This window comes from Talpa europaea (assembly GCF_964194135.1).
Source record: "Talpa europaea genome assembly, chromosome: 12".
NCBI classification, from domain to species: Eukaryota; Metazoa; Chordata; class Mammalia; order Eulipotyphla; family Talpidae; genus Talpa; species Talpa europaea.
In genome coordinates this window covers 13,727,614-13,750,714 of record NC_140079.1, presented here as the reverse complement: position 1 = coordinate 13,750,714, position 23,101 = coordinate 13,727,614, and the positions used below count along the sequence as shown (strand labels likewise).

At 39.2% G+C, this 23,101-nt stretch overlaps 1 protein-coding gene across 5 annotated transcripts in view; it reads right to left on the bottom strand.

The window, feature by feature from the left end:
- BCO2 (beta-carotene oxygenase 2) overlaps positions 1 to 20,550 on the bottom strand; it is a gene marked incomplete at both ends in the record, with an annotated part of 30,443 nt that extends 9,893 nt beyond the window's left edge. For 2 of the 5 annotated variants that reach the window (XM_084249056.1, XM_084249057.1), the window contains 3 exons: positions 3,347 to 3,449; positions 4,718 to 4,833; positions 5,013 to 5,250. In XM_084249056.1, the coding sequence (XP_084105182.1) occupies positions 3,347 to 3,449; positions 4,718 to 4,833; positions 5,013 to 5,235 (442 nt within the window). Of the gene's footprint in view, positions 1 to 3,346; positions 3,450 to 4,717; positions 4,834 to 5,012; positions 5,258 to 10,671; positions 10,877 to 19,148; positions 19,261 to 20,490 lie in introns of those variants that run through there. The other 3 variants (XM_084249055.1, XM_084249058.1, XM_084249059.1) reach the window with 3 other exon arrangements.
- Between the last annotated feature and the right edge of the window lie 2,551 nt (positions 20,551 to 23,101).

Genomic DNA, 23,101 nt, shown 5'->3' with positions numbered 1-23,101 from the left:
TCATTAAGCTTCTTTTGAAACATGGTAACCATACAGTTTTTTATTATCTTATTCAACAAATACTTTTAACTTCCCACTATATTCCAGACACTCTTCGAAGTGTTCTAAGTACTATAACCAAGATATTTGTATACAGCAGGGTCCAAAACAGACAAAAAGCGCGTTTATAAAATCTAAATTCTAGTAAATTTGTAAGTCATGCTGTAATGCAACAGATGCTAAGAACTATAATGGAAAATAAACCAGGTAGTGAGACTCAGGAGTGAGTGCATACATTGAAAGCTACTGTTTGCAATTTCAAATATGATGGTGTGGAAAGGCTTCACCAGAAGGCAACATCTGAGAAAAGATCTAAAGGAGATAAGGAAGGAAGCCTTGGCAAAGAGAAGAGCAAATGCAAAGATTCTCAGGCAAGAGTAAGTCTGAAGTGCTCAGACAGCAAGGAGGCCAGCGTGGCCATGCCACAGTAAGCAAAGAGTTTCAAAGGATATCTGGGTGGTACCATGAGAATAAACTGAGGTGGAACAAGGGCAAAAGCTGAAGCACAAACCCTAATTAAGAAGTTATCACAATACTTCAAATGACAGAATAGAGGCTAAAACTAGAGGTGCACTGTAAGTGATATGAGGTTGTTGGATTTTGTATCTATTTTGAAGGCACTGCTAAAATCACTCTGACCAAAAATCACCATTCACTAGAAATGAATGTGCAATATACAGATAAAGGTGAAGAATGATTCCAAAGTTATCATCCTTAGCAGCTGTGAGGATGGAGTTACTATCAACTGAAGTGGGGAATATGTTCAGCAGAGAACTTATAGGCGGAATGATAAGGGGTTTATTTTTGGACAAATTAATTTTGTAATACCTACTACACATCCTAGTAAAAATACTATAGACAATTCTATATAAAATACTGGAGAAGTCTAGTTTGGAGATATAGATGTGTTTTGAGAATCTACTATATAGACAATACCATGTTCTGATGAGTTATAAAAGAAATAAAAGACAAGCTCTATAGTGCCAACAGAACAATATTACTGTGTAACTGATTTCATGTTTTAGATTAGCATTAAAAACTAAATGGACTGATTAATGTTTAGAGGATTGTTATTTTTTCAAAGTCTTTTGAAAATATCTGGAAAAGTTAAAACAATTAAAAGCTTTTTACTTCCTAAAATTAGAAATTACTAGCCAGCACTTTACTACAATGCAAATCACTAAATTTTACCAAAATATATCCTGGTTTGTAAAACTCTCTATAGCTACACATTTGAGTTCCAGTTCAAAAACTCCTCACCGAACCAAATAATCAAGCAAGAGAAAAGAAGTAGATCCTGTTTGAATGTATATTAGGAAAAGATAAATAATATCAGAAACTGCATTACTCAATTCATTAAACTAAACACTATTATAACTAATGAACTATTCTAACTACAGGCATGAGCAAGATAGACAGACACCCAGGAACACCCAGAAGAGGAATGACCTGCCCAGGAATGAGTCTAACTCAGGAATGAGACTCTTTCAGATCTTTATATAAACAATGACTGGTGGCAAGGTTTCTCAAAGTGATATCCAGGAGCCTCTTGTACCAAAATCACCTGGGGACCTTGTTAAATGCACCAAGATAAGGGGTAAGGGGGGCTGGTTAAAATGCAGATTCTTGGTCCCTTTTCAGGTCAACTGAACTAGAATATCTAAAGATGAAGTCCAAAAATCCACAATGCTAGGAAGCATTCCAGATTAATCTTAGGCTACGAATCACTGATTTAATAACTCTGTATTTTAGAATATATAATTCATAATGGTTAAACAAATATTAAAATATTATAGACTATTTACAAAGTTATCTACTTGGTTAATAGAATTACCTTTTTTTTTAAAGATTTATTTATTTATTTTATACAAGAGCTGGGATATAGGCCAGATGCGCGGGAGGGTGAAAGGATTCACCAGAAACAGAGCGGGGAACAGAACAGGCAGACTGATGAAATACACTGCTGAGGGGAGCAGTGGGCATGGCAGGAGAGGTCTGCCACACCATGTGGGACCCTCGCCAGATCGAACCGACACTGCAGAGGCTGCAGACAGCTTCACAGCACAGCGCTCAACCGCCTGCACCACCAGGGGAGGCCCTAGAATTACCTTATTAATAAATACATTTTTTAATAATCAAAAAAGATGATAGACAAAAAACAGTGAGGCAATTTACCCACTTGCTGAAACATTTTATCTAAAAGGACTGTTGTTTCCTGTAACAGCTTTGAGGAATACATCCCAACCAGAGATCAGGTAATAAAGATAGCTGGAGCCATAGAGAAACCTGCAGTATTCATTTTCATACACACTGACATGTGTAAATACGGAGATGTAGAGATGAACAACCCACAAAGTCAATTTTTCAGCAAAGGTATACATTAACCTATACCAAAGTTAACCTACACAAAAGCTTTATATAATAATAAATAATAGATAGGTTGACAGCTAAGATATAGTCAGGAATGTCTAATACTTATCTATACATATTTTGTTTCAAACAGAAATACATGTGTACTCAGGTACAGAAGCATGAATCTGCATGCCTCAAGAGAGTCTTCTGTAATCAGAGTTAAAAAGTTATGAAGATGGCCTAACAGAGTGACTAATAGCAAGTCGTTGGGTGTGATTCAGGCTTGCAACCAAGTCTGGCCTTAGTCAGAAACTTGCCTGAGTATCTCAAACCTTCACAAGGGTCATTGCCCTTGTCTATAAAATGGGGATACTACTAGAACCTTTCTCAGAGAACTATTATAAGTGAGAAAATACATGGAAAGTGAGGCAATACAGAAAATGCTTAACAACACGTTGTAGATGCTCAATCAATGTTAGCATCATTATTACTGTTAGAACTTTCTAGAGCAAACTTGTAGGCAGTTGAGGAAGTATATGGGTGACTAGGAAAGTGTGAAGTAAATGGTTGTGGGTACTACCTCACTGTAACTTTAGCTTGGTTTGTGTTACTCTCCTGAGAAAAAGTTCCTTCCCATATGACAGATTGCAGCATTCTAAATTTTTTATAATACAAGTCTTCTTAAAAATTCAAGTTTGGGAAATACATACCGAAAATCCCAATAAAGGTTGTGTGTCAAAAAGCAGAAAATCAGCTGCTAAGGTAGGTGCAGAAGGCCCACACAACACATGCTTAATGACAAATTACACAGTTTAAGTTCAGTGATACCACTTTGGAGATTTCTTTCTAAACATTTCAGTTGAAGTTTCATATGTTTACATCAGAACCATAACAGAAAACTGGGAAGATAGGTAATGCCCAGCTATTTTTTAAAAGCGCTCTGTCCCAACTTTACCACGTAGCCCATAGGAGTTCCCCATGTTGTATGCTGTTCCATCTGGGTCATAATGAGGATGTGCAGTTGCTCCATTCACAGCGATAAATTTGCTCCAGTCTATCTGCAAATTTAGGACAGGAGAGACCTTTAAATGTTACATGGGCAGATCTCTATAGGCAGAGACAGTAGGGATATATGTAAATATTTCTAAAATAGATACAAAAAGTACAGTTTAAACCCTAATAGCTCACCTCTGAAAAATCTAACTTATTTTCCTACTAAGAACAAAGGCACCACCACCAACAGAAGAAAAAAGAAAAACCCTGAATAGATATTTTTTTTTATTTTAAAGATTTATTTATTTATACAAGAACTGGGGTACAGGTCAGAGGCATGGTAGGGTGAGAGAATTCACCAGAGACAGAGCGGGGAGCAGGACAGGCAGATGGACAGAAGACACTGCTGAAGGGAGCAGCGGGCAAAACAGGAGAGGTCTGCAGTGACATGTGGGTTTCTCCCTGGCTGGCCAGGAATCGAACCCACGCTGCAGAGGCTGCAGGCAGTTTCACAGTGTGGCGTTCAACCCGCTGCGCCACCAGGGAGGCCCCAACCCTGAGTAGATTTATCCAACATCACAGGAAAGTTCAAATGGATAAGAATTAATACTAAAATCCTGGTCTGAAATTTTATTTTACTTTAAATATGCAAGTAAAGGCAGTCTGGGTCAAAACAATTTCCTGTCCAATTCTTTCTGTAGTTAAGAAAACATGAAGAGGCAAAAGTAAATCTGCACTATTATATTTCTCCTTTACCCTAGTCTTCAGATATTAGGACTAAGGAAGAAATCTAGAATTATCTTCAAGGAAAACCAACTCCACAGGCCATTCTAATTAGGACAGAGGTTGCACATAATGTAAATCAATGGTTAACCTTGATTTTATTTGGTTAAGCCTCCAATTTCTTTAGATCTTTACTACTCTGCCGAAAAGCATTTAAAATGGAGGTGGGGGAGGGCCTCCCCAGTGGCGCAGCGGTTGAGTGCTGGGTTGCGAAGCTGCTCGCGGCCTCTGCGGCGCCGGTTCGATCCCCGGCTGCTCCCCGGCCACCGCAGGAGGGTCCCACATGGCGCGCAGACCTCTCCTGCCGCCCGCTGCTCCCCTCAGCAGTGTGCCTCGGTCCTTCTGCCTGCTCTGCTCCCCGCTCTGGCTCTGGTGAATTCTCTCACCCTCCCGCGCTTCTGACTGTACGCAGTGCGTGTATAAACAAAAACAAACAAACAAATAAATAAAAAAAAAAAATGCCTCTATTAAAAAAAAAAATTCTTTAAAAAAAAAATGGAGGGGGGAAATTTAGGAACTATTTTATGTATCTTTTAAACCTGTATTTTACCTTTTCTGTTTTTTCCAGGGTTTCAATGTCCAGTTTATTCATAAAGTTGGTCTCAGTACTAACGTAGTAATCACCCTTGTAGCGCACATAGTTGACATTGGTGTTGTCGCTTATTGCTGCAACCAAACCCGAGTCATTAAATACCACAACTTACTATAGCAGCCCCTAGGCACACAATCAGAGGGCAAAAGCAGTTTAAACATCATCTCATAGCAAAAAAAAAAAAAAAATCTATTTGAAGATTTATATTTATGTAAATTATCATCTATCGTGATAATTTAAATATCACTATTACCTGCAAACTGTGAGCACATTAGAGGTTGCTTACCAGGTGGCACAAACTTTGACATGAAACGTTCAAAAACATTCTTGCATGGATCAGGGAGAGCCAGTGTACCAAATTCAGAGATCACAATTCTATCATGAACACTGTTGGCCTTATATGTATCACTCTGTAGAAACTTGCTCCTATATGTCACTGTGCCGTCCTCCATCCTGAACTGATGAAGCAAAGCCATTCCATCAAACCAGTGATTATACCTTCACACAGGCAGAAAAACAAATAATAGGAAAAACAAATAGTAGGACAACAAAAGGAGTGATTTCAAATATAGGCATACCTCATTTTATTGTGCTTTGCTTTATCATACTTAGCAGATAATTCGTTTTTTCACAAACTGAAGGTTTGTGGCAACCCTGCTTCAAGCAAGTCTATCAGCATCATTGTTCAGTGCATGTGCTCACTGAAAAATGTCTCTGCATCACATTTTTATAATTCTTACTATATTTCAAACTAGCTGTATCTGTTATGATGATCTGTTTCAACTCTGACTTTACTGTTGTGATTCTTTGGGGCACTAAAACCATATCCATTTAGTTGGTGAACTTAATTGGTAAATATTTTGTGTGTCCTGACTCCTCTACCAGCCATCCCTGTGGCCCTCACCTCTCCTTAGGCTTCCCTCTCCCTTGAAACACAAACTGTACTGAAATTAAGCCATACCCTACTATGGGCTCTAAGTGTGTAAGTAAAAGGAGGAATAACATGTCTTTCCTTAAATCAAAAGCTAGAAAGAATTAAACTTAGTGAGGAAGGTATGCCAAAAATTTAAAGAGGCCAAAAGCTAAGTCTCCTTAGCTTTTGAACCAGACAGGCAAGTTGTGAATGCAAAGGAAAAGTTCTTGAAGGAAATTAAAAGTACTATTCCAATGAACACTCAAATGGTAAGAAAGCAAAACATCTTTATTGCTGACATGGAGAAAGTTTCAGTGGTCTGGATACAAGACCAGCCACAACATTTCTTTAAGCCAAAGTCTAATGGAAGAAGATAACATTCAGGTCTTTCATAACTAAAGAGAAGTCAATGACTGCCACTTCAAAGGACAGGTTGACTCTTGTTAGGGCTTTAAGTTGATGCAAAGTGACTTCCATCCATTGCAATGGACAACCATCTAGAAACACCATCGATGCACCAGAGGACCCACAGAAGAGAAGGATGTGGGGATCCAGGATGGTCAAGAGGAAAGAGATGTATGTCTGGTTCTTTAAAGATGTTTATCAAGGCCTCCCCAGTGGTGCACGTGATGAGCACAGCGCTGTGAAGCTGTCCGCAGCCTCTGCAGTGTCGGTTCAATCCCTGCCAGCTGCAGAACAATCCACATGGTGCCGCAGACCATTCCCGACTCGCCCGCTGCTCCCCTCAGCAGTGTATTTCAGTCTGCCTGCTTGTTCTGTTCCCTGTTACCCTCCCGCACATCTGCCTGTACCCCGGTTCTTGTATAAATAAATAAATCTTTATTTTAAAAAAAAAGATGTTTATCAGTTGGAGAAGAGGAGAAAGGTGTTAAGGCAAAGGTGATAAAAAGGAGGAAGCAGCGAGAAGCCACATGGAATCAGGGGAGTAGCCATCTCCCAGGCGTAGGCAGAGCTGTCACCGGCAGGTGGTGATGATGGAAAAAAAGATAAGCACGTGACCAAGTGCTTAGACTTAAGCATTAGACACCTTCAACAGGAAAGTATGGGGTTTTGAAACTGGAGAAACTTAAGACCCACACCTTAAAAAGGTAATTCTGGCCAGAGTAGAATATGGGACAGAAAGAGAAGCATCCAAGAAAAAAGCTGAAATCTTGCCATCTGTGACAACATGATGGAACTGGAGAGAACTACCCTAATTCAGAAGGAGAAAGACAAATACAAGATGATTTCACTCATGTGAAATACAAAGAAACAAAGAAAAGTAACAGACAAAACTAAACCAAACAAACCCTATAAATCTGTGTGCAGAACTGAGGCAACCAGAGGGAGAGTGGGAATGAGGAGCAAAGGGAGGAGGGAGCTCAACGGACTGCGGTGGAAGATGACGGGTATTTTGGGTGGACATGGTGTGCTAACATACCCGTGTAGAAGAGTGGATCTATACACCTAAAACATATGGTGTTGTTAATTAATGTCACTTTGAAAAAAATTTTTTTTAAAGAGGAGCATCTAGATTTGTAGAAAACAATGAGGAAAGTGGGTAATAATTCAAGAGAGAGAAGATGAGAGCCTAAATTGAACTACAATGTAATTAGAAAAGGAAAACTCCAGAAACAAGTCAGAGGCAATCTACAGGTTGTAGGCAGTGACAAAGAGTCCAAAAAGTCATACCTGAATGAATGGATGTATGGTGAGGCTTGAACTGAGATGGAGACTATGTGAGAATAAGTTTGGGGTAGGGGCAAACAGTTCAGCTTTCAACAAGAGTTTGAGCTATTTGTTAAACTTTAGGATGAATATATCTCACAGTCACCTGGCAAAATACAGATCTAAGAGAAAATTTGATCCAGCTGAAAATTAACTTGATGGAAATGAGGGAGAGTGAAAATTGGGGTTTCTGAGCACAGAGAAGAATTTAAAGTTCAAGATGCCAGGGGCAGGCCAATTCTGTGGAATAAACTGTAGGATATGACCTCAGTTAAGGCTGCGGTGCACAAAGACTAGACTATCTTCATCTTGCATCTGAAGTCATACCAGATTGGTAAATATTAAAATGTTGAGGCTGTTTACTATTCATGCAATTTAAAAACTTAATTAGCATGTCTGTAATGATACTGATATAATAATTTTTAATTGAAGAAAGGCCTTTGCCAAGACACTATGTCTGTAGGGACCTATTAAATGGCACCTAATAAAGCAATGAGAGATTCCCAATCAGGTGAGGTCATTCTTACCCCTTCTTAACCCCACAGGTTAAGGTTACACCAGCTTTAGGTCCCCACCCCTCCCACCAAGTCTAAACTGAATCCTGAATTATCTCTCCTTTTGACCTAAAGGTACCTGTACTCCTCACTCAAGGGGCAGGAAAAACTCACTTCTTGCTATAAATCCCCAGTGCTGGCTCTGAAAAGATTTACTAGGAGGACAAAGTAGACACTTGAGAGGACCAACCACACTGCCCACATCCCCCACATATATTTATCTTAAATGAGGCCAGTAGTTTGTGCGTAGGCCTGAGCAGCTCTGCTGCTTGGTTACAACACTGAGTAGAGCTGCTACCGCAGCACACGAAATACTGAATGCTTCCTGCAAGAGGCTGCTACTCTCCAGGGATTGGACTAGTGTTTTTTATTTTTCTTACTCCTCCTCTTCCTTTTTATCTCATTAATATATATATTTTTTTAATTTAACTTGTGGGCCTCCCTGGTGGTGCAGGGGTTAAGACGCAACCTATGAAGCTATCTGCTGCCACTGCAAGACGAGTTCGATCCCTGACCAGGGAGCTACCCATATAGTGCAGCAGACCTCTCCTGACTCGCCCGCTGCTCCCCTCAGCAGTGTATTTCAGTGGATCTGCCTGTTCTGTTCCCCACTCTGTCTCTGGTGAATACTCTCATCCCCCACACCTCTGGCCTGTACCCCAGTTCTTGTATACATAAATAATATTTTTTTTTAAAAAAGAAAAGAAAAAATTTAATTTATGTGAAAGCTAGACACATACAATACAGGGAAAGGCAGAGTTTCTCTAGTCGGGACCAGGGGTGCGGGATCCAGAGCCCAGCTCACTCTTCATCTCTACCTTCAAGCCTTCCCTCCCAGCTTCTTACCCCTACCTCTACCCCAGTCATCTAAAGAAACTTCTGAGGTAAGTAAGAGTCATACAACAGTTGGGGAAGGGTGGAGAGGACCACTGCATTTTATTTCCTCCTAGTATTATCATTTTATAAATCTACTATTAGTGAAGACAAGATGCAACAGGTTCATCAAATTAAACTATCTAGAATATTAATAAATGCATCATGAACATGCCCCTAATTCTTAATGTTTCCAACAGTGAGGGAAGACACAAAAGGATGATGATCAGATTCCCAGCAAGCTCAAGGAAGTGATGTAGCTAACAGAAAGGATAAGTGTTGCCAGGGGTTTGGGGAAGAGGAGAATGGGGACGTTAGTGTTTAATGGGTAAAGAGATGCAGTTTTTAGGTTGAAAAGTGGATGGATGGTGGAAATGACAACCTATAAATGTAAATGTACTGAGCTGCACACTTAAAAGTAGTTAAGATGGTAAATTCTATATGTATTTTATCATGATTTTTTTTAAGGCAATGGTTTCTGGAATATCAGTCAGTCATTAAAAAATGTCATTCAGGGCCTCCCCGGTGGCGCAGCGGTTGAGCGCTGGGTTGCGAAGATGCCCGCAGCCTCTGCAGCATCAGTTCAATCCCCGGCCGCCGGTGAGGTCCCACATGGCATGCAGACCTCTCCTGCCACACCTGCTGCTCCCCTCAGCAGTGTATTCCATCAGTCTGCTTGTTCTGCTCCCCACTCTTGCTCTGGTGAATTCTCTCACCCTCCCGCGCTTCTGACTGTACCCAGTGCTTGTCTAAATAAAAAATGTCATTCAGATTTTATAGCAATATGGACAAAGAGATATTATAGTGTGAATTTTTTTAAAACCAGGGCAAAAAAATAAGTCTACATACAACCATAATGATTAAAAACAAATCTATAGAAATAAGGAAAGATTAACAGGAAGGAAATACACCAAAATGCTAATGTTGAATGTAGTACAAACCTTCCCACCCCTTTTCTATATTTCAAAAACTTTTATAGAGGAAAATCTTTCATAATAAAAAAAAGTTTCTAATATTTTAAAATTATTAAAGACAAAACAGATTCCTTCCTGACAAGGGTTTCTTTATATCACTTCATGACCCTAAGAGGGACACAGAGAAATGACAAAGAGTTACTGGGTTGCTTTTTCTTTCATTTGTTAGTTATTTTCATATATTTATTGAATGCTGTTCAAGTACAAGTTTCTTCCTAGATATTAAGGATATGGGGAGAACAAGAAAAAGTCTTTGCCCTCATAGAAATTACATTCTAGCGGAGGAATAGCCTAATAAACAGATGAATAAACAAAGAAAATTACTGGAGATACATAGTGCTGTGCAGAGACTTAAAATAGGTCAATATGTAAATAACATGGAAGCCTCAAAGGACTTGAGAGCTGAGCTGATATTTGAATGGCAAGGATCAAGGTTGGGAAGATAGATGCTAAAGCTACTGCCAACGCCCTAAAAAAACTAAATGTGCCCGGTTAGAGGAACTGAAACAGCTGCTGTGTCTGGGGAGGACTGGGTAAGGGAGTGGCATGAGGTCAAGACATTGTAATAAAATAGTCATACATAGTTCCTGACATTTGTCCTTTGGCATAAACCTTCAGAGGACTTCAAATTGTTAATATTCTTCAAAGCAGAAGTCAGGACCTTTAAAAAGTCCTTTAAAAGTCAGACCTTTTAAAAGGAAGTCTCCATTTCTTTTTTCTATAAACTATAGTTTCCTTATGTGTTCAATCCCATCAAAGGAACTGACTGAACAGCAATGTTAGCCTCAAAGAGGAAGCAGATATGAATACATGTTTATAGATATAGCTCATGCAAAGAAACCCAATTTGTTCCCCCAAATCCAAGCTTACCTATCCTTCCCAAACTCGAACTTTCCAGGTCCAATTCGAAGTAGGCAGCCACTGAGCCACTTAGGGAAATGTCCTTGGACTTGAGCAGTGATGACCTGTGGGGTCTCCTCCACTGTGGTTAGTAGTGGTGCAATACATGGAAGGTTCTCCCGCTTACCAAAGGTCACATTTTTCTGGTAAGTATTTTCCATGGACATCTCCGAAACTGTGAAGAGGAAATCAAGAACACAAAAAATTTTACCAATATTTTACACACATGGAAATATCTATTGGTAGTTTTGAGGGAAATACACACACACCAAATAGTCTCCAAATTCCTCTCTCCTTCCTCATTTTCAGATCATTAACTCTCATTCTCCATCTTTGAACCATAGCAATCCTTGTATTCTTGCAATACAAATCTGCCTAAAAATTAACTCAGCACTTTATTATTGTCATCATCTCACATATTTGAACAAGACTGAGTCTACATGCTCATTCCAGATATGCAAGTAGCAATTTCATTGTTAAGCTGAATATTGACCACCAATCTTATCATAATTACACTGACCTCAGTACTTTAGACACACCAGAACATGATCCCAAATAATTCAGTGATTTCTGAGTTTTTATTTTTTATTTTTTTAAAGATTTATTTATTTATTTACTTATTTATTTGTTTATTTATTTATATAAGCACTGGGCACAGTCAGAAGCGCGGGAGGGTGACAGAACTCACCAGAGCCAGAGCGGGGAGCAGAGCAGGCAGAAGGACTGAAGCACATTGCTGAGGGAAGCAGCGGGCTGCAGGAGAGGTCTGCGCACCATGCAGGACCCTCCTCCAGTGGCCGGGGAGCAACCGGGGATCGAACCGGCACTGCAGAGGCTGCGGGCAGCTTTGCAACCCAGCGCTCAACTGCTGCACCACCGGGGAGGCCCGATTTCTGAGTTTTTAATAGGATCTACAATGTAGTCTCTTTATTTTAATGACAACACATAAATGTACATGGCATTTTCTAGGAAAAGAGTGTCAAATTATGCAGTGACATCTAGTCTGAAATTACCTAAACTTCCAAAATCTCAAGAAGTAAACATCATTATTACATAAGTGAAAACTTGAACTTATAAGCATTATTTTAATCCTTATTTGAGAAATGAAACAGCAGTTTTATTGTCTTATGAATTACGTTCTATTGTCTTATTATGAATTACGTGTTATATAATTATTAGAAATTATTGTGATAATTTTTACATGAATTAGTACTCAAAATGTTAGCTATTATTTATGTAGATTTTAATGACCAATCCAACAAAATGTACTATCTTTCTTTGAATTATCTATTCATTCAACCAAGTAGTAGGCACTGCTGACAAATAAAAAATATTAGAACCCTGATATTAAGGAACTGTCAGATAAAGACATAGAAACATTATTTATATAGGAATTAGTGTTTTATTTGAGCGTTGTTTCTCAAAGTGTGGTCTGAGGACTACTTGTAACAAAAATACCTGGTGTTACTGAAAAAATGCAAATTCAAGGACTCCACTCTAGACTTATTAATCAGTCTCTGGGGTAAGGCAAAGAGGTACTCATAGGCATAAATTTGAATCACAGTAGCGGAGATATGAAGAGGAGGGTGCTTTGAAAACTTACAGGAAGAAACTCTCAGGTATTTATCTTCATGGGTTTTTTATTAACATTATATATATTTATCTTACTCTCCTCTTAAATTAAAATAAATTCTTAAATTCACTGGACAGGTATTTTACTTCTCTTGCCTAATTAGAATTAAGTTGAAACAATCAGAATTAAACTGAATTGTGCATCTGTCTAAACAGATTCATGAATTTAAACAATTTACAGTTAGTAAATATTTTCCTACCTGCATGTACACCATAGCATTCTGTTGGAGTCTATCAGATGCTCTTCTAACTTTCTGCAGTACAATAATTAAGGTCAACACCTCCTAAAACCTCTTTATTCTTGGCTTCTGAGACAACGCGTTTTTAACATTCCTGCTTGTCTTTGTTTTCTGACAGGTCCATCACACACTAGCTGGCAACTTTTGGCAAATTACTAATTACTTACTACTCAATGATAAAATGGGGATGTTAGGGCTAAAAAGGGAATAATACTTCCAGAGCATAACTAAATATGGTAGTAGATAACTGCCCAATGTTAACTCCCTTTATGGACTCCTCTTTCCCTTATCACCTAATGAATGTGTTCCTGAGGTCTGACCTTGGACCTTTACTCTTTACCTCAGCACTCTCCCTTGTAATCTCATCTGGTCCCTGAATGTCACCAATCACTTCTTGCAGATGACTCAACATGACAAAAGAGAAGTCATGATTTCCCTTCAAAAGAAATTCCCACCTCCTGAATCACATACCTTCAAAACCTTCGTGGTCCTTGAGTTTGTCTTCTTTACTGCTCATTCACTACGTGCTTAAATTCCACTGACTGCAGGATCAGAAAGAGGATGCTAAGAGGATGATATAGAGCAAATACAGGGCTCAGAAGTTTCCAGGGGTACCTAGGAAAAGTCCTTTGCTAAGATTTTTCACACCAGTACAACCTTCCTGGGCAGCACCCCAAGTTTTCTGCTGATCCAAAACCTGTCCTCATCAGCACTGATGTTTCAACTTCTCTTGCCTATCAGTCACTTTCTTTTTGCTAATTTAGGCCCTCACAACATTTAGATGGATATTATCACAAACTTATTTGAAAGGAAAAGTCAGAAAGGGGAGCGACGTTCTATGCCAAAGCTTCAGAATCAGTGGGCCTCTTGATCCCTAGTCTCTGGGATGGTCAGAGGCCACAGGTCAACTGTCTCCAGGTCTGAACATTTCATCAGTGCTCCAGATTCCATAAATATACTCCAGTCTAAGGTAAAAGTGTGACTATTTTCTATAGGGGCTATGATGAGAAAAAACGTTGGAGAGCACGCTCACTAAATTAACCTGAACACAAAGCTGTGTCATATAGTCCTCCACAAAATCTTCACAAAGGACTCCTCATTGTCTACTAAGTAGAGTCAAAATTGCCTGGCCAGGCACTATAGTATCACACCAGTCTACCTGTGCAGTTCTGCCTTTCACTCACGATTTCTGCTCCAGCCATGCTTGGTTTACTCCTATTCCCCTCTTCTTAAGTGTTCTCTTCCCTTCACCTGGGATATTTCCCATCTCCTTTAGCAAATTCACTTACCCTACTCATTCTTCCAAATCCAGGACCCCTGCTACCTGCTTCATTAACACAACATTCTCATTTGCTACAGCAGTAACTGGACTCCTCCATAGTCTGAATACATAATACAGCATGTGTTTTAAGTCCCTTATGGGTGTTAATCTTATTCCACCTTGTGATAAAGATGAGTATCCTTTCAATCCCCACCAGTAGTACTCCTTGAGTACAAGATCTTGTTTTTGCCCCCACCTCAGTACCTAACACATTTCATTGCATACTACAGCACTGTTACTTGAATTAAATAATTTTAAAGTTTATAGAGCATACCAGTATTTCGGACAGCTTTATATCAGCCAATTTCAATAAATAAAATCAGGTAACAGAAGCTATAATAAAAAGCTACAAAACAATAAAGGTTTTAAGGCAGTCCCCCAGATGCAAATAGAAGCAAACATTTACATGTAAGGCGGTGATTTTCAATTAGAAAGGCCTAAAGTCTTCCTATTGCAGATCCCAAACCCTGAATCCAGCCCAATGTGTTGTAAACAAGGCTGTTTCCCTGACAAGTAAACAAATCCTATCTTTAACTCTTGCTCTACCTGGATTTGCTTCACATGGAGTGGAAAACTTCAGGAGCCCACAGAATCCTTAAGGAAAGAGGCACAGAAATCTATGTACTGGCAGGAAGAGGACAAGGAGGGAGGGGCAAATGCCCTACCTGGTATCCAAGGAAACCCACTGCTATAGCAGAAAGATTACTGACAAAATGGAGAAAGATTCAGAAAAATATTTTTGTATTGAGTTCAGTAGTCGCAGATCCAGTGATTTCCAAATCCTCACGCTTGCTGGCAGTGGTGTGCACCAATAAACAGTGAAAGCTCACAGACTTCCTGGGCTGTCCCTGGCTCAATGACAGGATAGGAGGAGATTGGAGGCAGGTGGTATGGAGGGGTGGGGCTTCAAAACGCCTGCAACTTCATGACAAGTATCCCAACAACATATCCACAATAAGTAGTCGTTTGAAATACTGAAATTGGACCACCACCAAGATAAATTCATTATATGGATCTTCTCCTTTGAAAGATTCAGATTCTTCTTTCTTTACAGAATAAAGCCCAAATTTAATCCCTCAACAAAGGACTCTATCCGGCCACAACCTACCTTTCATCCTTTGTGTCTGTTTTTCTAGCATTTCATCCTTCTTGGTTTTTTTCCTATTCATTTAATTTACAAAACCTTTTCTTACACCCAGTAAGTTCAAGTTCTGGGAAAGCATGCCCTTTAAAAAAAAGTTTAACCCTACAGAATTCTATTACTTTACCAAACATTTTGTAGTGCTTTTGTATCAAATACTATGCTATCAATTGAGACTATCAAGAAACAAGATTCAGTAACTGTTCTCCAGCATGTTTTTTTTAAAGGTATAATTTACATATACTGTAACATTAGTTTCAGTCTTTAGTAGTTTAGATGACATATAACTCTTTAGTGGATTCTCAGCCCAGTAAAATGACTAATATACCAGGTGTTTTAGTTCTTCTGTGCCTTTGAGCAAATTTTTCCCTAAAATATCTTTCCTCTTTCTTTTTCAAATTTTTTTAAATTTACCTCTCTGACCCTTTGCCAAAGGCCTTTAGTAACTCCACTGAGGTGTTACTAGCACTGCCAAAGAGATGTCTTTAACATTATCATGTCTTCTTAGCAAAGACATGAAAGTATATTTCAAGAAAGGGGTTGTCAAAATTGTCAGAAGGGAGAACAAAGAGTATCAAACTATTCTGTATTCCCCACAGTGCCTAGGAGAGTATGATGTACAAAGATGTTCAATACCTAATGTAATATGTAACCAATGAAAAGTAATTAACACTGATGAGACTTTACAGAATGAAAAGGAGGGAGATTAGAATTACAAACTAAAGGACAATAGTATTACTGCAATAGTGTATCTCCAGTTGTGAACTAATTATTCTAATTTCAGTAGATGGTGCCAAAGGAATCAAATATAAATTTTAAAAAGCCTTATTTAGGCTTTCAGGAACTATTATACTAAGAGGAAGCTGTTCTGGTCAGAAAACACGCTGACTTGAAATCAGTTCCCTAGACTTTAGTTTTTGTTTTCCTCAGGGAGAAAGAGCAATAAAGTTTTGGGTTTTTTTCCCATGAAAGGAGCTACAGCAACCAATATACAGGTGATAAGAATGAAACAATACTGTTATATGTGAAAACATCAGTGAAATTGGTATCATTCTGGAAAAAAAATAAAATTGATGCAAAGTAAAACCTCAACAGAATAATAAACCAAGATAAAATACTTTAAACAGAATAACTACCCTTCCAAAACTCACTGGCATGAGTTGCTTTTATTGATGAATATTTTTAAACTTCCATAGGAAAAGAAAAGACCATTACAAATTTCCATGAAGTTGATAACTGAGAAATAATATAAAAAGCTATACAGTTACAAGCAAATGTAAGTGACATAAAACCTGAAGTATACCAGATACTTATAAATACAGTTATTAAAATACCAACTATAACTTTAAATGAAATTCAGCATCTAATTTAAAGACCTGCCCATTATCACTATATAGGGATTATTTCTGAAAAGCAAAGAAAAATTAGTACCATAAATTGCAATAATTTCACCAATTGCCAGGTAAGAAAAAATCAGATAGCCTTGTTATTTTTTTTTTAGAGGCATATTTTTATTTATTTATTTGTTTGTTTGTTTGTTTTATACAAGCACGGGGTACAGTCAGAAGCGCGGAAGGGTGAGAGAATTCACCAGAGCCAGAGCGGGGAGCAGAGCAGGCAGAAGGACCGAAGTACACTGCTGAGGGGAGCAGCGGGCGGCAGGAGAGGTCTGCGCGCCATGTGGGACCCTCCTGCGGTGGCTGGGGAGCAGCCGGGGATCGAACCGGCGCCACGGAGGCCGCAGGCAGCTTCGCAACCCAGTGCTCAACAGCTGCACCAACAGGGAGGCCCAGATAGCCTTGTTATTAAAAACACAGGCAAATTTCAATATAAAATATCTTCAAATAATCAGTTCCCTAGTCTCAATCATACCAAATGAAATGATCAAATCCAGGTTCTGATTCTTATGCCCAGGGAAGAAACAGATGCTAAGCAACGGTGACACGTTCAATACGTAACCAATATATTATAAAATTCAATCTAAAACTATGTCAGTCTCTTGTTTCACATTAATAATAAATGCTTAGAAAAAATAAGTAAGGAACAGTTTTTAAATGAGCATGGGCCAGTAAAGTCATCTTTATAATCCAAGCATTAAAGAATTCTGTAAGGTGATAGAATGATTTAAACTTCAGCTAATTTGTCTCATCAACTCAAATATAATTTTCTGGTTGCATTTAGTATTTAAAAATTCCATTTCTACTTCATTGACCAACCCTTCCTGTGCCAATAGTGTGCCCCTCTACAAACAGTATTTTTTTATACTTAACCACCAATTTTTTTTTACTGTAGACTACTCTTCTTTATCCCATACCAAACTGCTGCTAAGGCTTCTAAACATAATACATTAACAGTATCAGTGATTTGGTTGATGTGTGAAAAAGTCAACTGATAAAAGATTCTGATTAGTAATTTCTGGCTTTTATTTTACTGCTTTTACCACAAGAAAGTAATTTTAGACCAAGAATTATTATTAACCATGTATAATAACGAATAACAAAAATAATCAAAGGGTAATATTAAGTAGCATTAACACAGTTACATTTTATTACATATTGGGAAAAATGGAACATATTTTTAAGGTTTTATACTTTTAAGGATTTTTATATAATATTAATCCATGAAAAACATTTTAATACTATCTCCAAAGCTATCTGCAATTTAAAAATACTCTGAAAGAAAAACTGCAATATTGTTAAACGCCATCAGATTAACTCATTGAGTCTCCTTGTTAAACAATATCAAATTAACTCATTGAATCTCCTTTTAGAAATTTAAGAAAGGCTAGAATTTTTAAGAAAAAAAGAACCCATATATAATTTAAGTTACACTTTCAGAAAGTATGCCAAATATTTGACCTTCAAAAGAAAAGCTACAAGGCTTCATATTAATATCCAACTTAAAGTCCCTTTTAAATCCAGAAAAGAAATTCAAGGATTTTCCTATGTTTAATGTACACATGCTCTTTAACAACTAGACAACTTTGAGAGCATAAATGTACATTACATTACAACATTACAACAATAACAGCTTAAATTCTCAGCTCATTTTAAGTACACAATCTTATCTATGCAGTGTATTTGCGATTACTGTAAACCTCTGTCTCAGGAACTCTCTTTTTTGTACTATAAAGTTTTCAAGAGTATTGGCTTCTTTGAAGAGTTCGTCTATTTCGTCAATATAAGATGCATCTACTGCTGCTCTCTCACTAATGGGGAAAAAAAAGTTTAACATTAAACTACATAGCTATAACCTGTAAATGCAACATAATAGTGGTGTTCTTTATTATGCTATGTTTGTCAGCTATTTCATTTAAATGGTTTGTGCATAAGAAAGCCTGATTAATTTATACTATTAAGTATACTAAATATATTCAGTAATAGTTAAATTAGTCCCACAAATACATTTTGCTATGCAAAGTCTGTTCACACAGCAAAAAGTGTATCTTACACATTATAAGTCTAATACTAGACTACATACATTATTTTAATAGCAACACACAAACCATCATTAAATACAATGGCTACTTAGAAGTATAATAATTTATAAATATGATCAACTCAGGTCAATAAAATATTAAATTCAGTCTTCAAACCTACCTAGAGATAAAATTTACATATTGCCTAAATATATTTATCTTTAATGTCACTGCTATTATCATCAACTTCATCAAACTATTTTTTTCAAAGAAATGTATGTTAGGCATAGTTTTTGCCTGAAGTTTTAAGTTATATCATCTAAATTAGAGGCCTAGTGTTAACTCTAGGGATAAAGGATGTTTAGTGAAAAAATTTGGGTTATTCTTCGAAAATTAACTTTTTAAAAAGGTAGAATTAAAAAATTCCAAAAGTATAATTACTAAACAGGTTTTACAGCCACTAAACTGAATTTCCTATTACAGAGTTTCAAGAACACTTCTGTATCTAAAAGAAACACTCAAGGGACTATACCATAAACACTTGCCTTAAGACCTTTGCATAAGCAACCAGCATTACGCTAATTTCCTTGCTCGTATCTGTTCAAAAAAAAAATTCAGTGAGAAAGTTATTAACTGCAACAAGTTTTTTGTATCATAAAATTAATGTTCAGAAAATATAAGCATTTTATACATCACCATTTAAATCTTTATCTAGGGTTTCATCTTTAAAAAATAGTCCAGCGCAATCAGAGAAATAGGAATCTGTCTTTCCAAGAGAAGACTGTTGTGGACTATCTGGCATGTGAGGCTAATGAAGAAAGTAAGGAATATAGGTAAAGAGTAAACAAGAGCCCTTAGGACAAATACATTATTTTTTTAAAAAGCAAACAAAATATTTTCCATAAAAAGGCACACATGCCAGAAACTATATTCAGTAAGTCCTCATTTAGGGGCCTCCCCAGTGGCGCAGCGGGTTGAGCACAGCGCTGTGAGGCTGTCCGGAGCCTCTGGAGTGTGGGTTCGATTCTGGGCAGCCAGGCGGCCGGCGAGAATGACACAGTGCACCTCTCCTGACTCGCCCGCTGTTCCCCTCAGCAGTATTTTTTGGTTGTCTGCCTGTTCTGCTCCCCACTCTGTCTCTGGTGAATCCTTTCACCCTCCCGTGCCTCTGGCCTGTACCCCAGCTCTAAATAAAAATAAATCTTAAAAAAAAAAATTAAGTCCTCATTTAACATCATCAATAAGTTCTTGTAAATTGTGACTTTAAGTAAAATGAGGTACAGGGAAAGCAGGTCCTTGAGTAATATCCATGCAGCCTGGGCTGTTTTGGGTTTTTTCCTCTTAGTTTTATAACAAAACAATTCTGAATGAACTGGTGACATCTAATGTCCTAATTAGTCATTAGAAATTTTGTGATTACCAAGGAAATTTTTTTGGCACACGAGCACCTTGTCAAACATATTAACTTTTATTTTGGTTTTAAATTAAAACTTGAATGTGGTATTTATAGCCTGATGAAAAAGTTTCCTGTCTCTTGAACCACTAGATGTTCCCATAGCAACAGAGCAAAATTTTCATTTTTGAACAAGAGCCACCTGCTTGCAAAATTGTGTAAGATAATGTAATCCATAAGAGAACAAATAATGCCCCAAACGCAAACAGATCAACTAGTGGAAGTAGTAATGAAAAAAAAAGGATAGTCAATGCTCTTCTTTAAAAAAAAAGAAAAGAAAAACAGTAGCCTTACTACCTAGGTATTGTACTTTTTATATATAGCAAGATAATTATTCTAAGAGTTATTACAAAAACATGAACCCGCTTTAGATCACATATTACCACGAAGCGATCTCAACAGTTTCTTGAAGTCCTACACTTAGTAAAAAGTATTAGAAAGCAATGTAATTCTTGCTGGGACATTCCCAGTTCTGGGAATATAAAAACATTAAATTCCATTAAGAGTCTATTCAAATGGAAGAAATCTGATAAGCATATCAAAATAGAATAGAATAAAAGATTAAGGCAGGAGCATACAGATTACCTCCAGTTCTCTTGGTCTCTTGCAATTTCTAGCATCGGACGTTGCAAGGTAATTTGACATATTATGGAGGCAAGAGCTGCAAAATTCAGAGCAATGTTAAATTTAGATGCAAATTCCATGCAGTTTTCTTAAATTCTTCCCTTCCTTTCCACTCCTACTGGCACTGTTAATTTAGGTTGCCATTAACTGTCACTTATTTAAACTACTAAATTTCTCCCCTAATTTACCCTACATCCTGTTGTTTGGGTAATCCTTCAATACTCTAATTACTGCATTCCCTTATTTCAAAATCTTCCTTTGCATAGTCATCGTTCCTGAATAAAATCAAATTCCATGATATCACACACCCAAACCCTACATCACTAACCTACCGTTCCATAATTTTCAACTACTCCTCTTCATACAGTCTCTATATAGTCTATAGTATCATTTTAGGCGCTTAAGTCTTGTTTCCAGATTCATTCTTAATGAAGTCGATCTTACAGTTCATCTAACTCAATCTCATTTTCAGAAATGTGAAATAGGAAAAGAGATGGATGACCAAGTAGAAACAAGTAAAACTGAGCCAGACCTGGGGCCTCCCTCCTGGCGCAAGGAGTTAAGACGCAGCACTATGAAGCTACCTGCAGCCAATGCAGCACGAGTTCGATCTCCCACCAGGGAGCTACCCACATGGCACAGCAGACCTCTCCTGACTCGCCCGCTGCTCCCCTCAGCAGTGCATTTCGGTCAGTCTGCCTGTTCTGCTCCCCACTCCGGTGAGCCCTCTCACCCCCAACACCTCTGGCCTGTACCTCAGTTCTTGTATGCATAAACAAATAACTCTTTAAAAAAAAAAAAAAAAACCTGAGCCAGACCAGCACCAACATCTCTTTCTAATCTTTGTTTCACTGTTCTCATAGCACCAAATTTTACCTTTAAATTACTTCCCAATAAATCCTGAAGGTATTTCCCCGGGAGTCTGAAAATTAAAGAAAAACGCCGAATCCTGGATTGCTATACATTGGCGAGAGGAGAAACGCCATCTTTATACTCGTTATCACGTCCTTTGTTTTTTGAGAAAACCCGCTAACCTGGATAACCGCACCGGACCCAGCTACCTGGCTGCGCTCACAAATATCAGAAAAAGAGCAGCCGCCAACAGCGACCACGGCGGCTGAGTCCGAGTCCACTGGGCGCCCAGCAGCCCCGCCGTGGAGCGCGGACGAAAGAACATTCCAGAAAAATCGTCACTACGACGTTCTACGTTTTCTCCCTTTTCCTTCTCCACATCTCCTCCCCTCTCCTCCCCTCACAGGAACCCAATGTGCACGTGAGCCACAGAAAAGCGCCTACAATTCGCTGAGCTTGTGGAAACACATTCTCTGTCACGACCGAGGGCCCCGGCCGAAGCCAGGGAGGCCCAGTCAGTCGGCGCGGGCGTCGCCCCGGCAGCCCCCGCGGCCTCTGAGGCACCCCAAGGCGCTGGTGACGCGGCCGGCCGACGCCACGCGGTTGACCCTGCGCGGGCGCGGCCCGGGCCTCGAGCTGCCTTCGGCTTCTAGTCTGTTCTTTCTGAATTCCGCCTCGGACCTCAGGCCATTTTACCTGCCCGCCTTTTTTTTTTTCCTCATGCCCCACATCCCTCTTTTTCTCCCCCACAACTAGAGCCCCTCAGAGGGCGACGTCTATCCTCTCCCACCGCCTAGTTCCCGCCCCCAGTGGTACTCTCGCGGGCGTCTATACCGCCAACACCGCCCCAAAACCAAGCTGGTCCTCGGCGTCGACGAGAGCTGGCTCGTCAGCGACAGCCTGGGATGGAGATAGGGGGCGCGCGCTGGTGCGCAGGCGCCAAGGGCGGTTCCCAGCAGGCAGCGCGCGAGCCACGTGACGGCTCCCTGCTGCCTTCCAGAAGCCCGCCCCAGAGCCTTCTAGAAGCCCGCTCGGAATCTTCCCGCGCAACCCGGAAACGGGTCTCCTCACTCCTGCCTGACTGGGAATCTCCTTGAAAGGAAAATCTTTCCCCGCCTTTCCGTGTTTGGGGAAGGAGAGGAAATTCAGAGACTGATCTCACAGGAAAGGGAAGAATTTTTTTTTTTTAAAGATTTATTTATGGCCCCAAAGGGGGTGAGACAGGAGAGGGCTGCTGCGCCATGGGGGTAGCTCCCTGGCCGCCGGGGATCGAACTCGTGCTGCAGAGGCTGCGAATTGCTTCATAGGTTGCGCCGCCAGGGAGGCCCAGGAAAGGGAAGAATTTTAAGGGCAAAACCAGCGTGTGTCCCTGGAACTTGGCGTCTCAGTAAAGAAACACAAAATAGACACCCATTACCACGAATAAAGGTTATAGCCGAGACCAGATGGTTTGTTTAATGCACCAGTGTAAACCTCATGTCTCCCTGCCCAGAACCGGGACTTCTAAATTCAGTGCTTACCAATTCACCACTTTTTCATTAATGCAAACTTTCAGAATCATACCCTCCTAGAAAATTATCATGTTTAGATGACTTACGGGGCAGCGTTCATGTTCACATACATGAGCTGAATGTCGCTGAGTGCTTTAATCTGGAGACTTTGACCTGCAATTTCAAAGATTGACATTCTAAAGGTATGCCCAGTGAGCTGATGGGGAAGA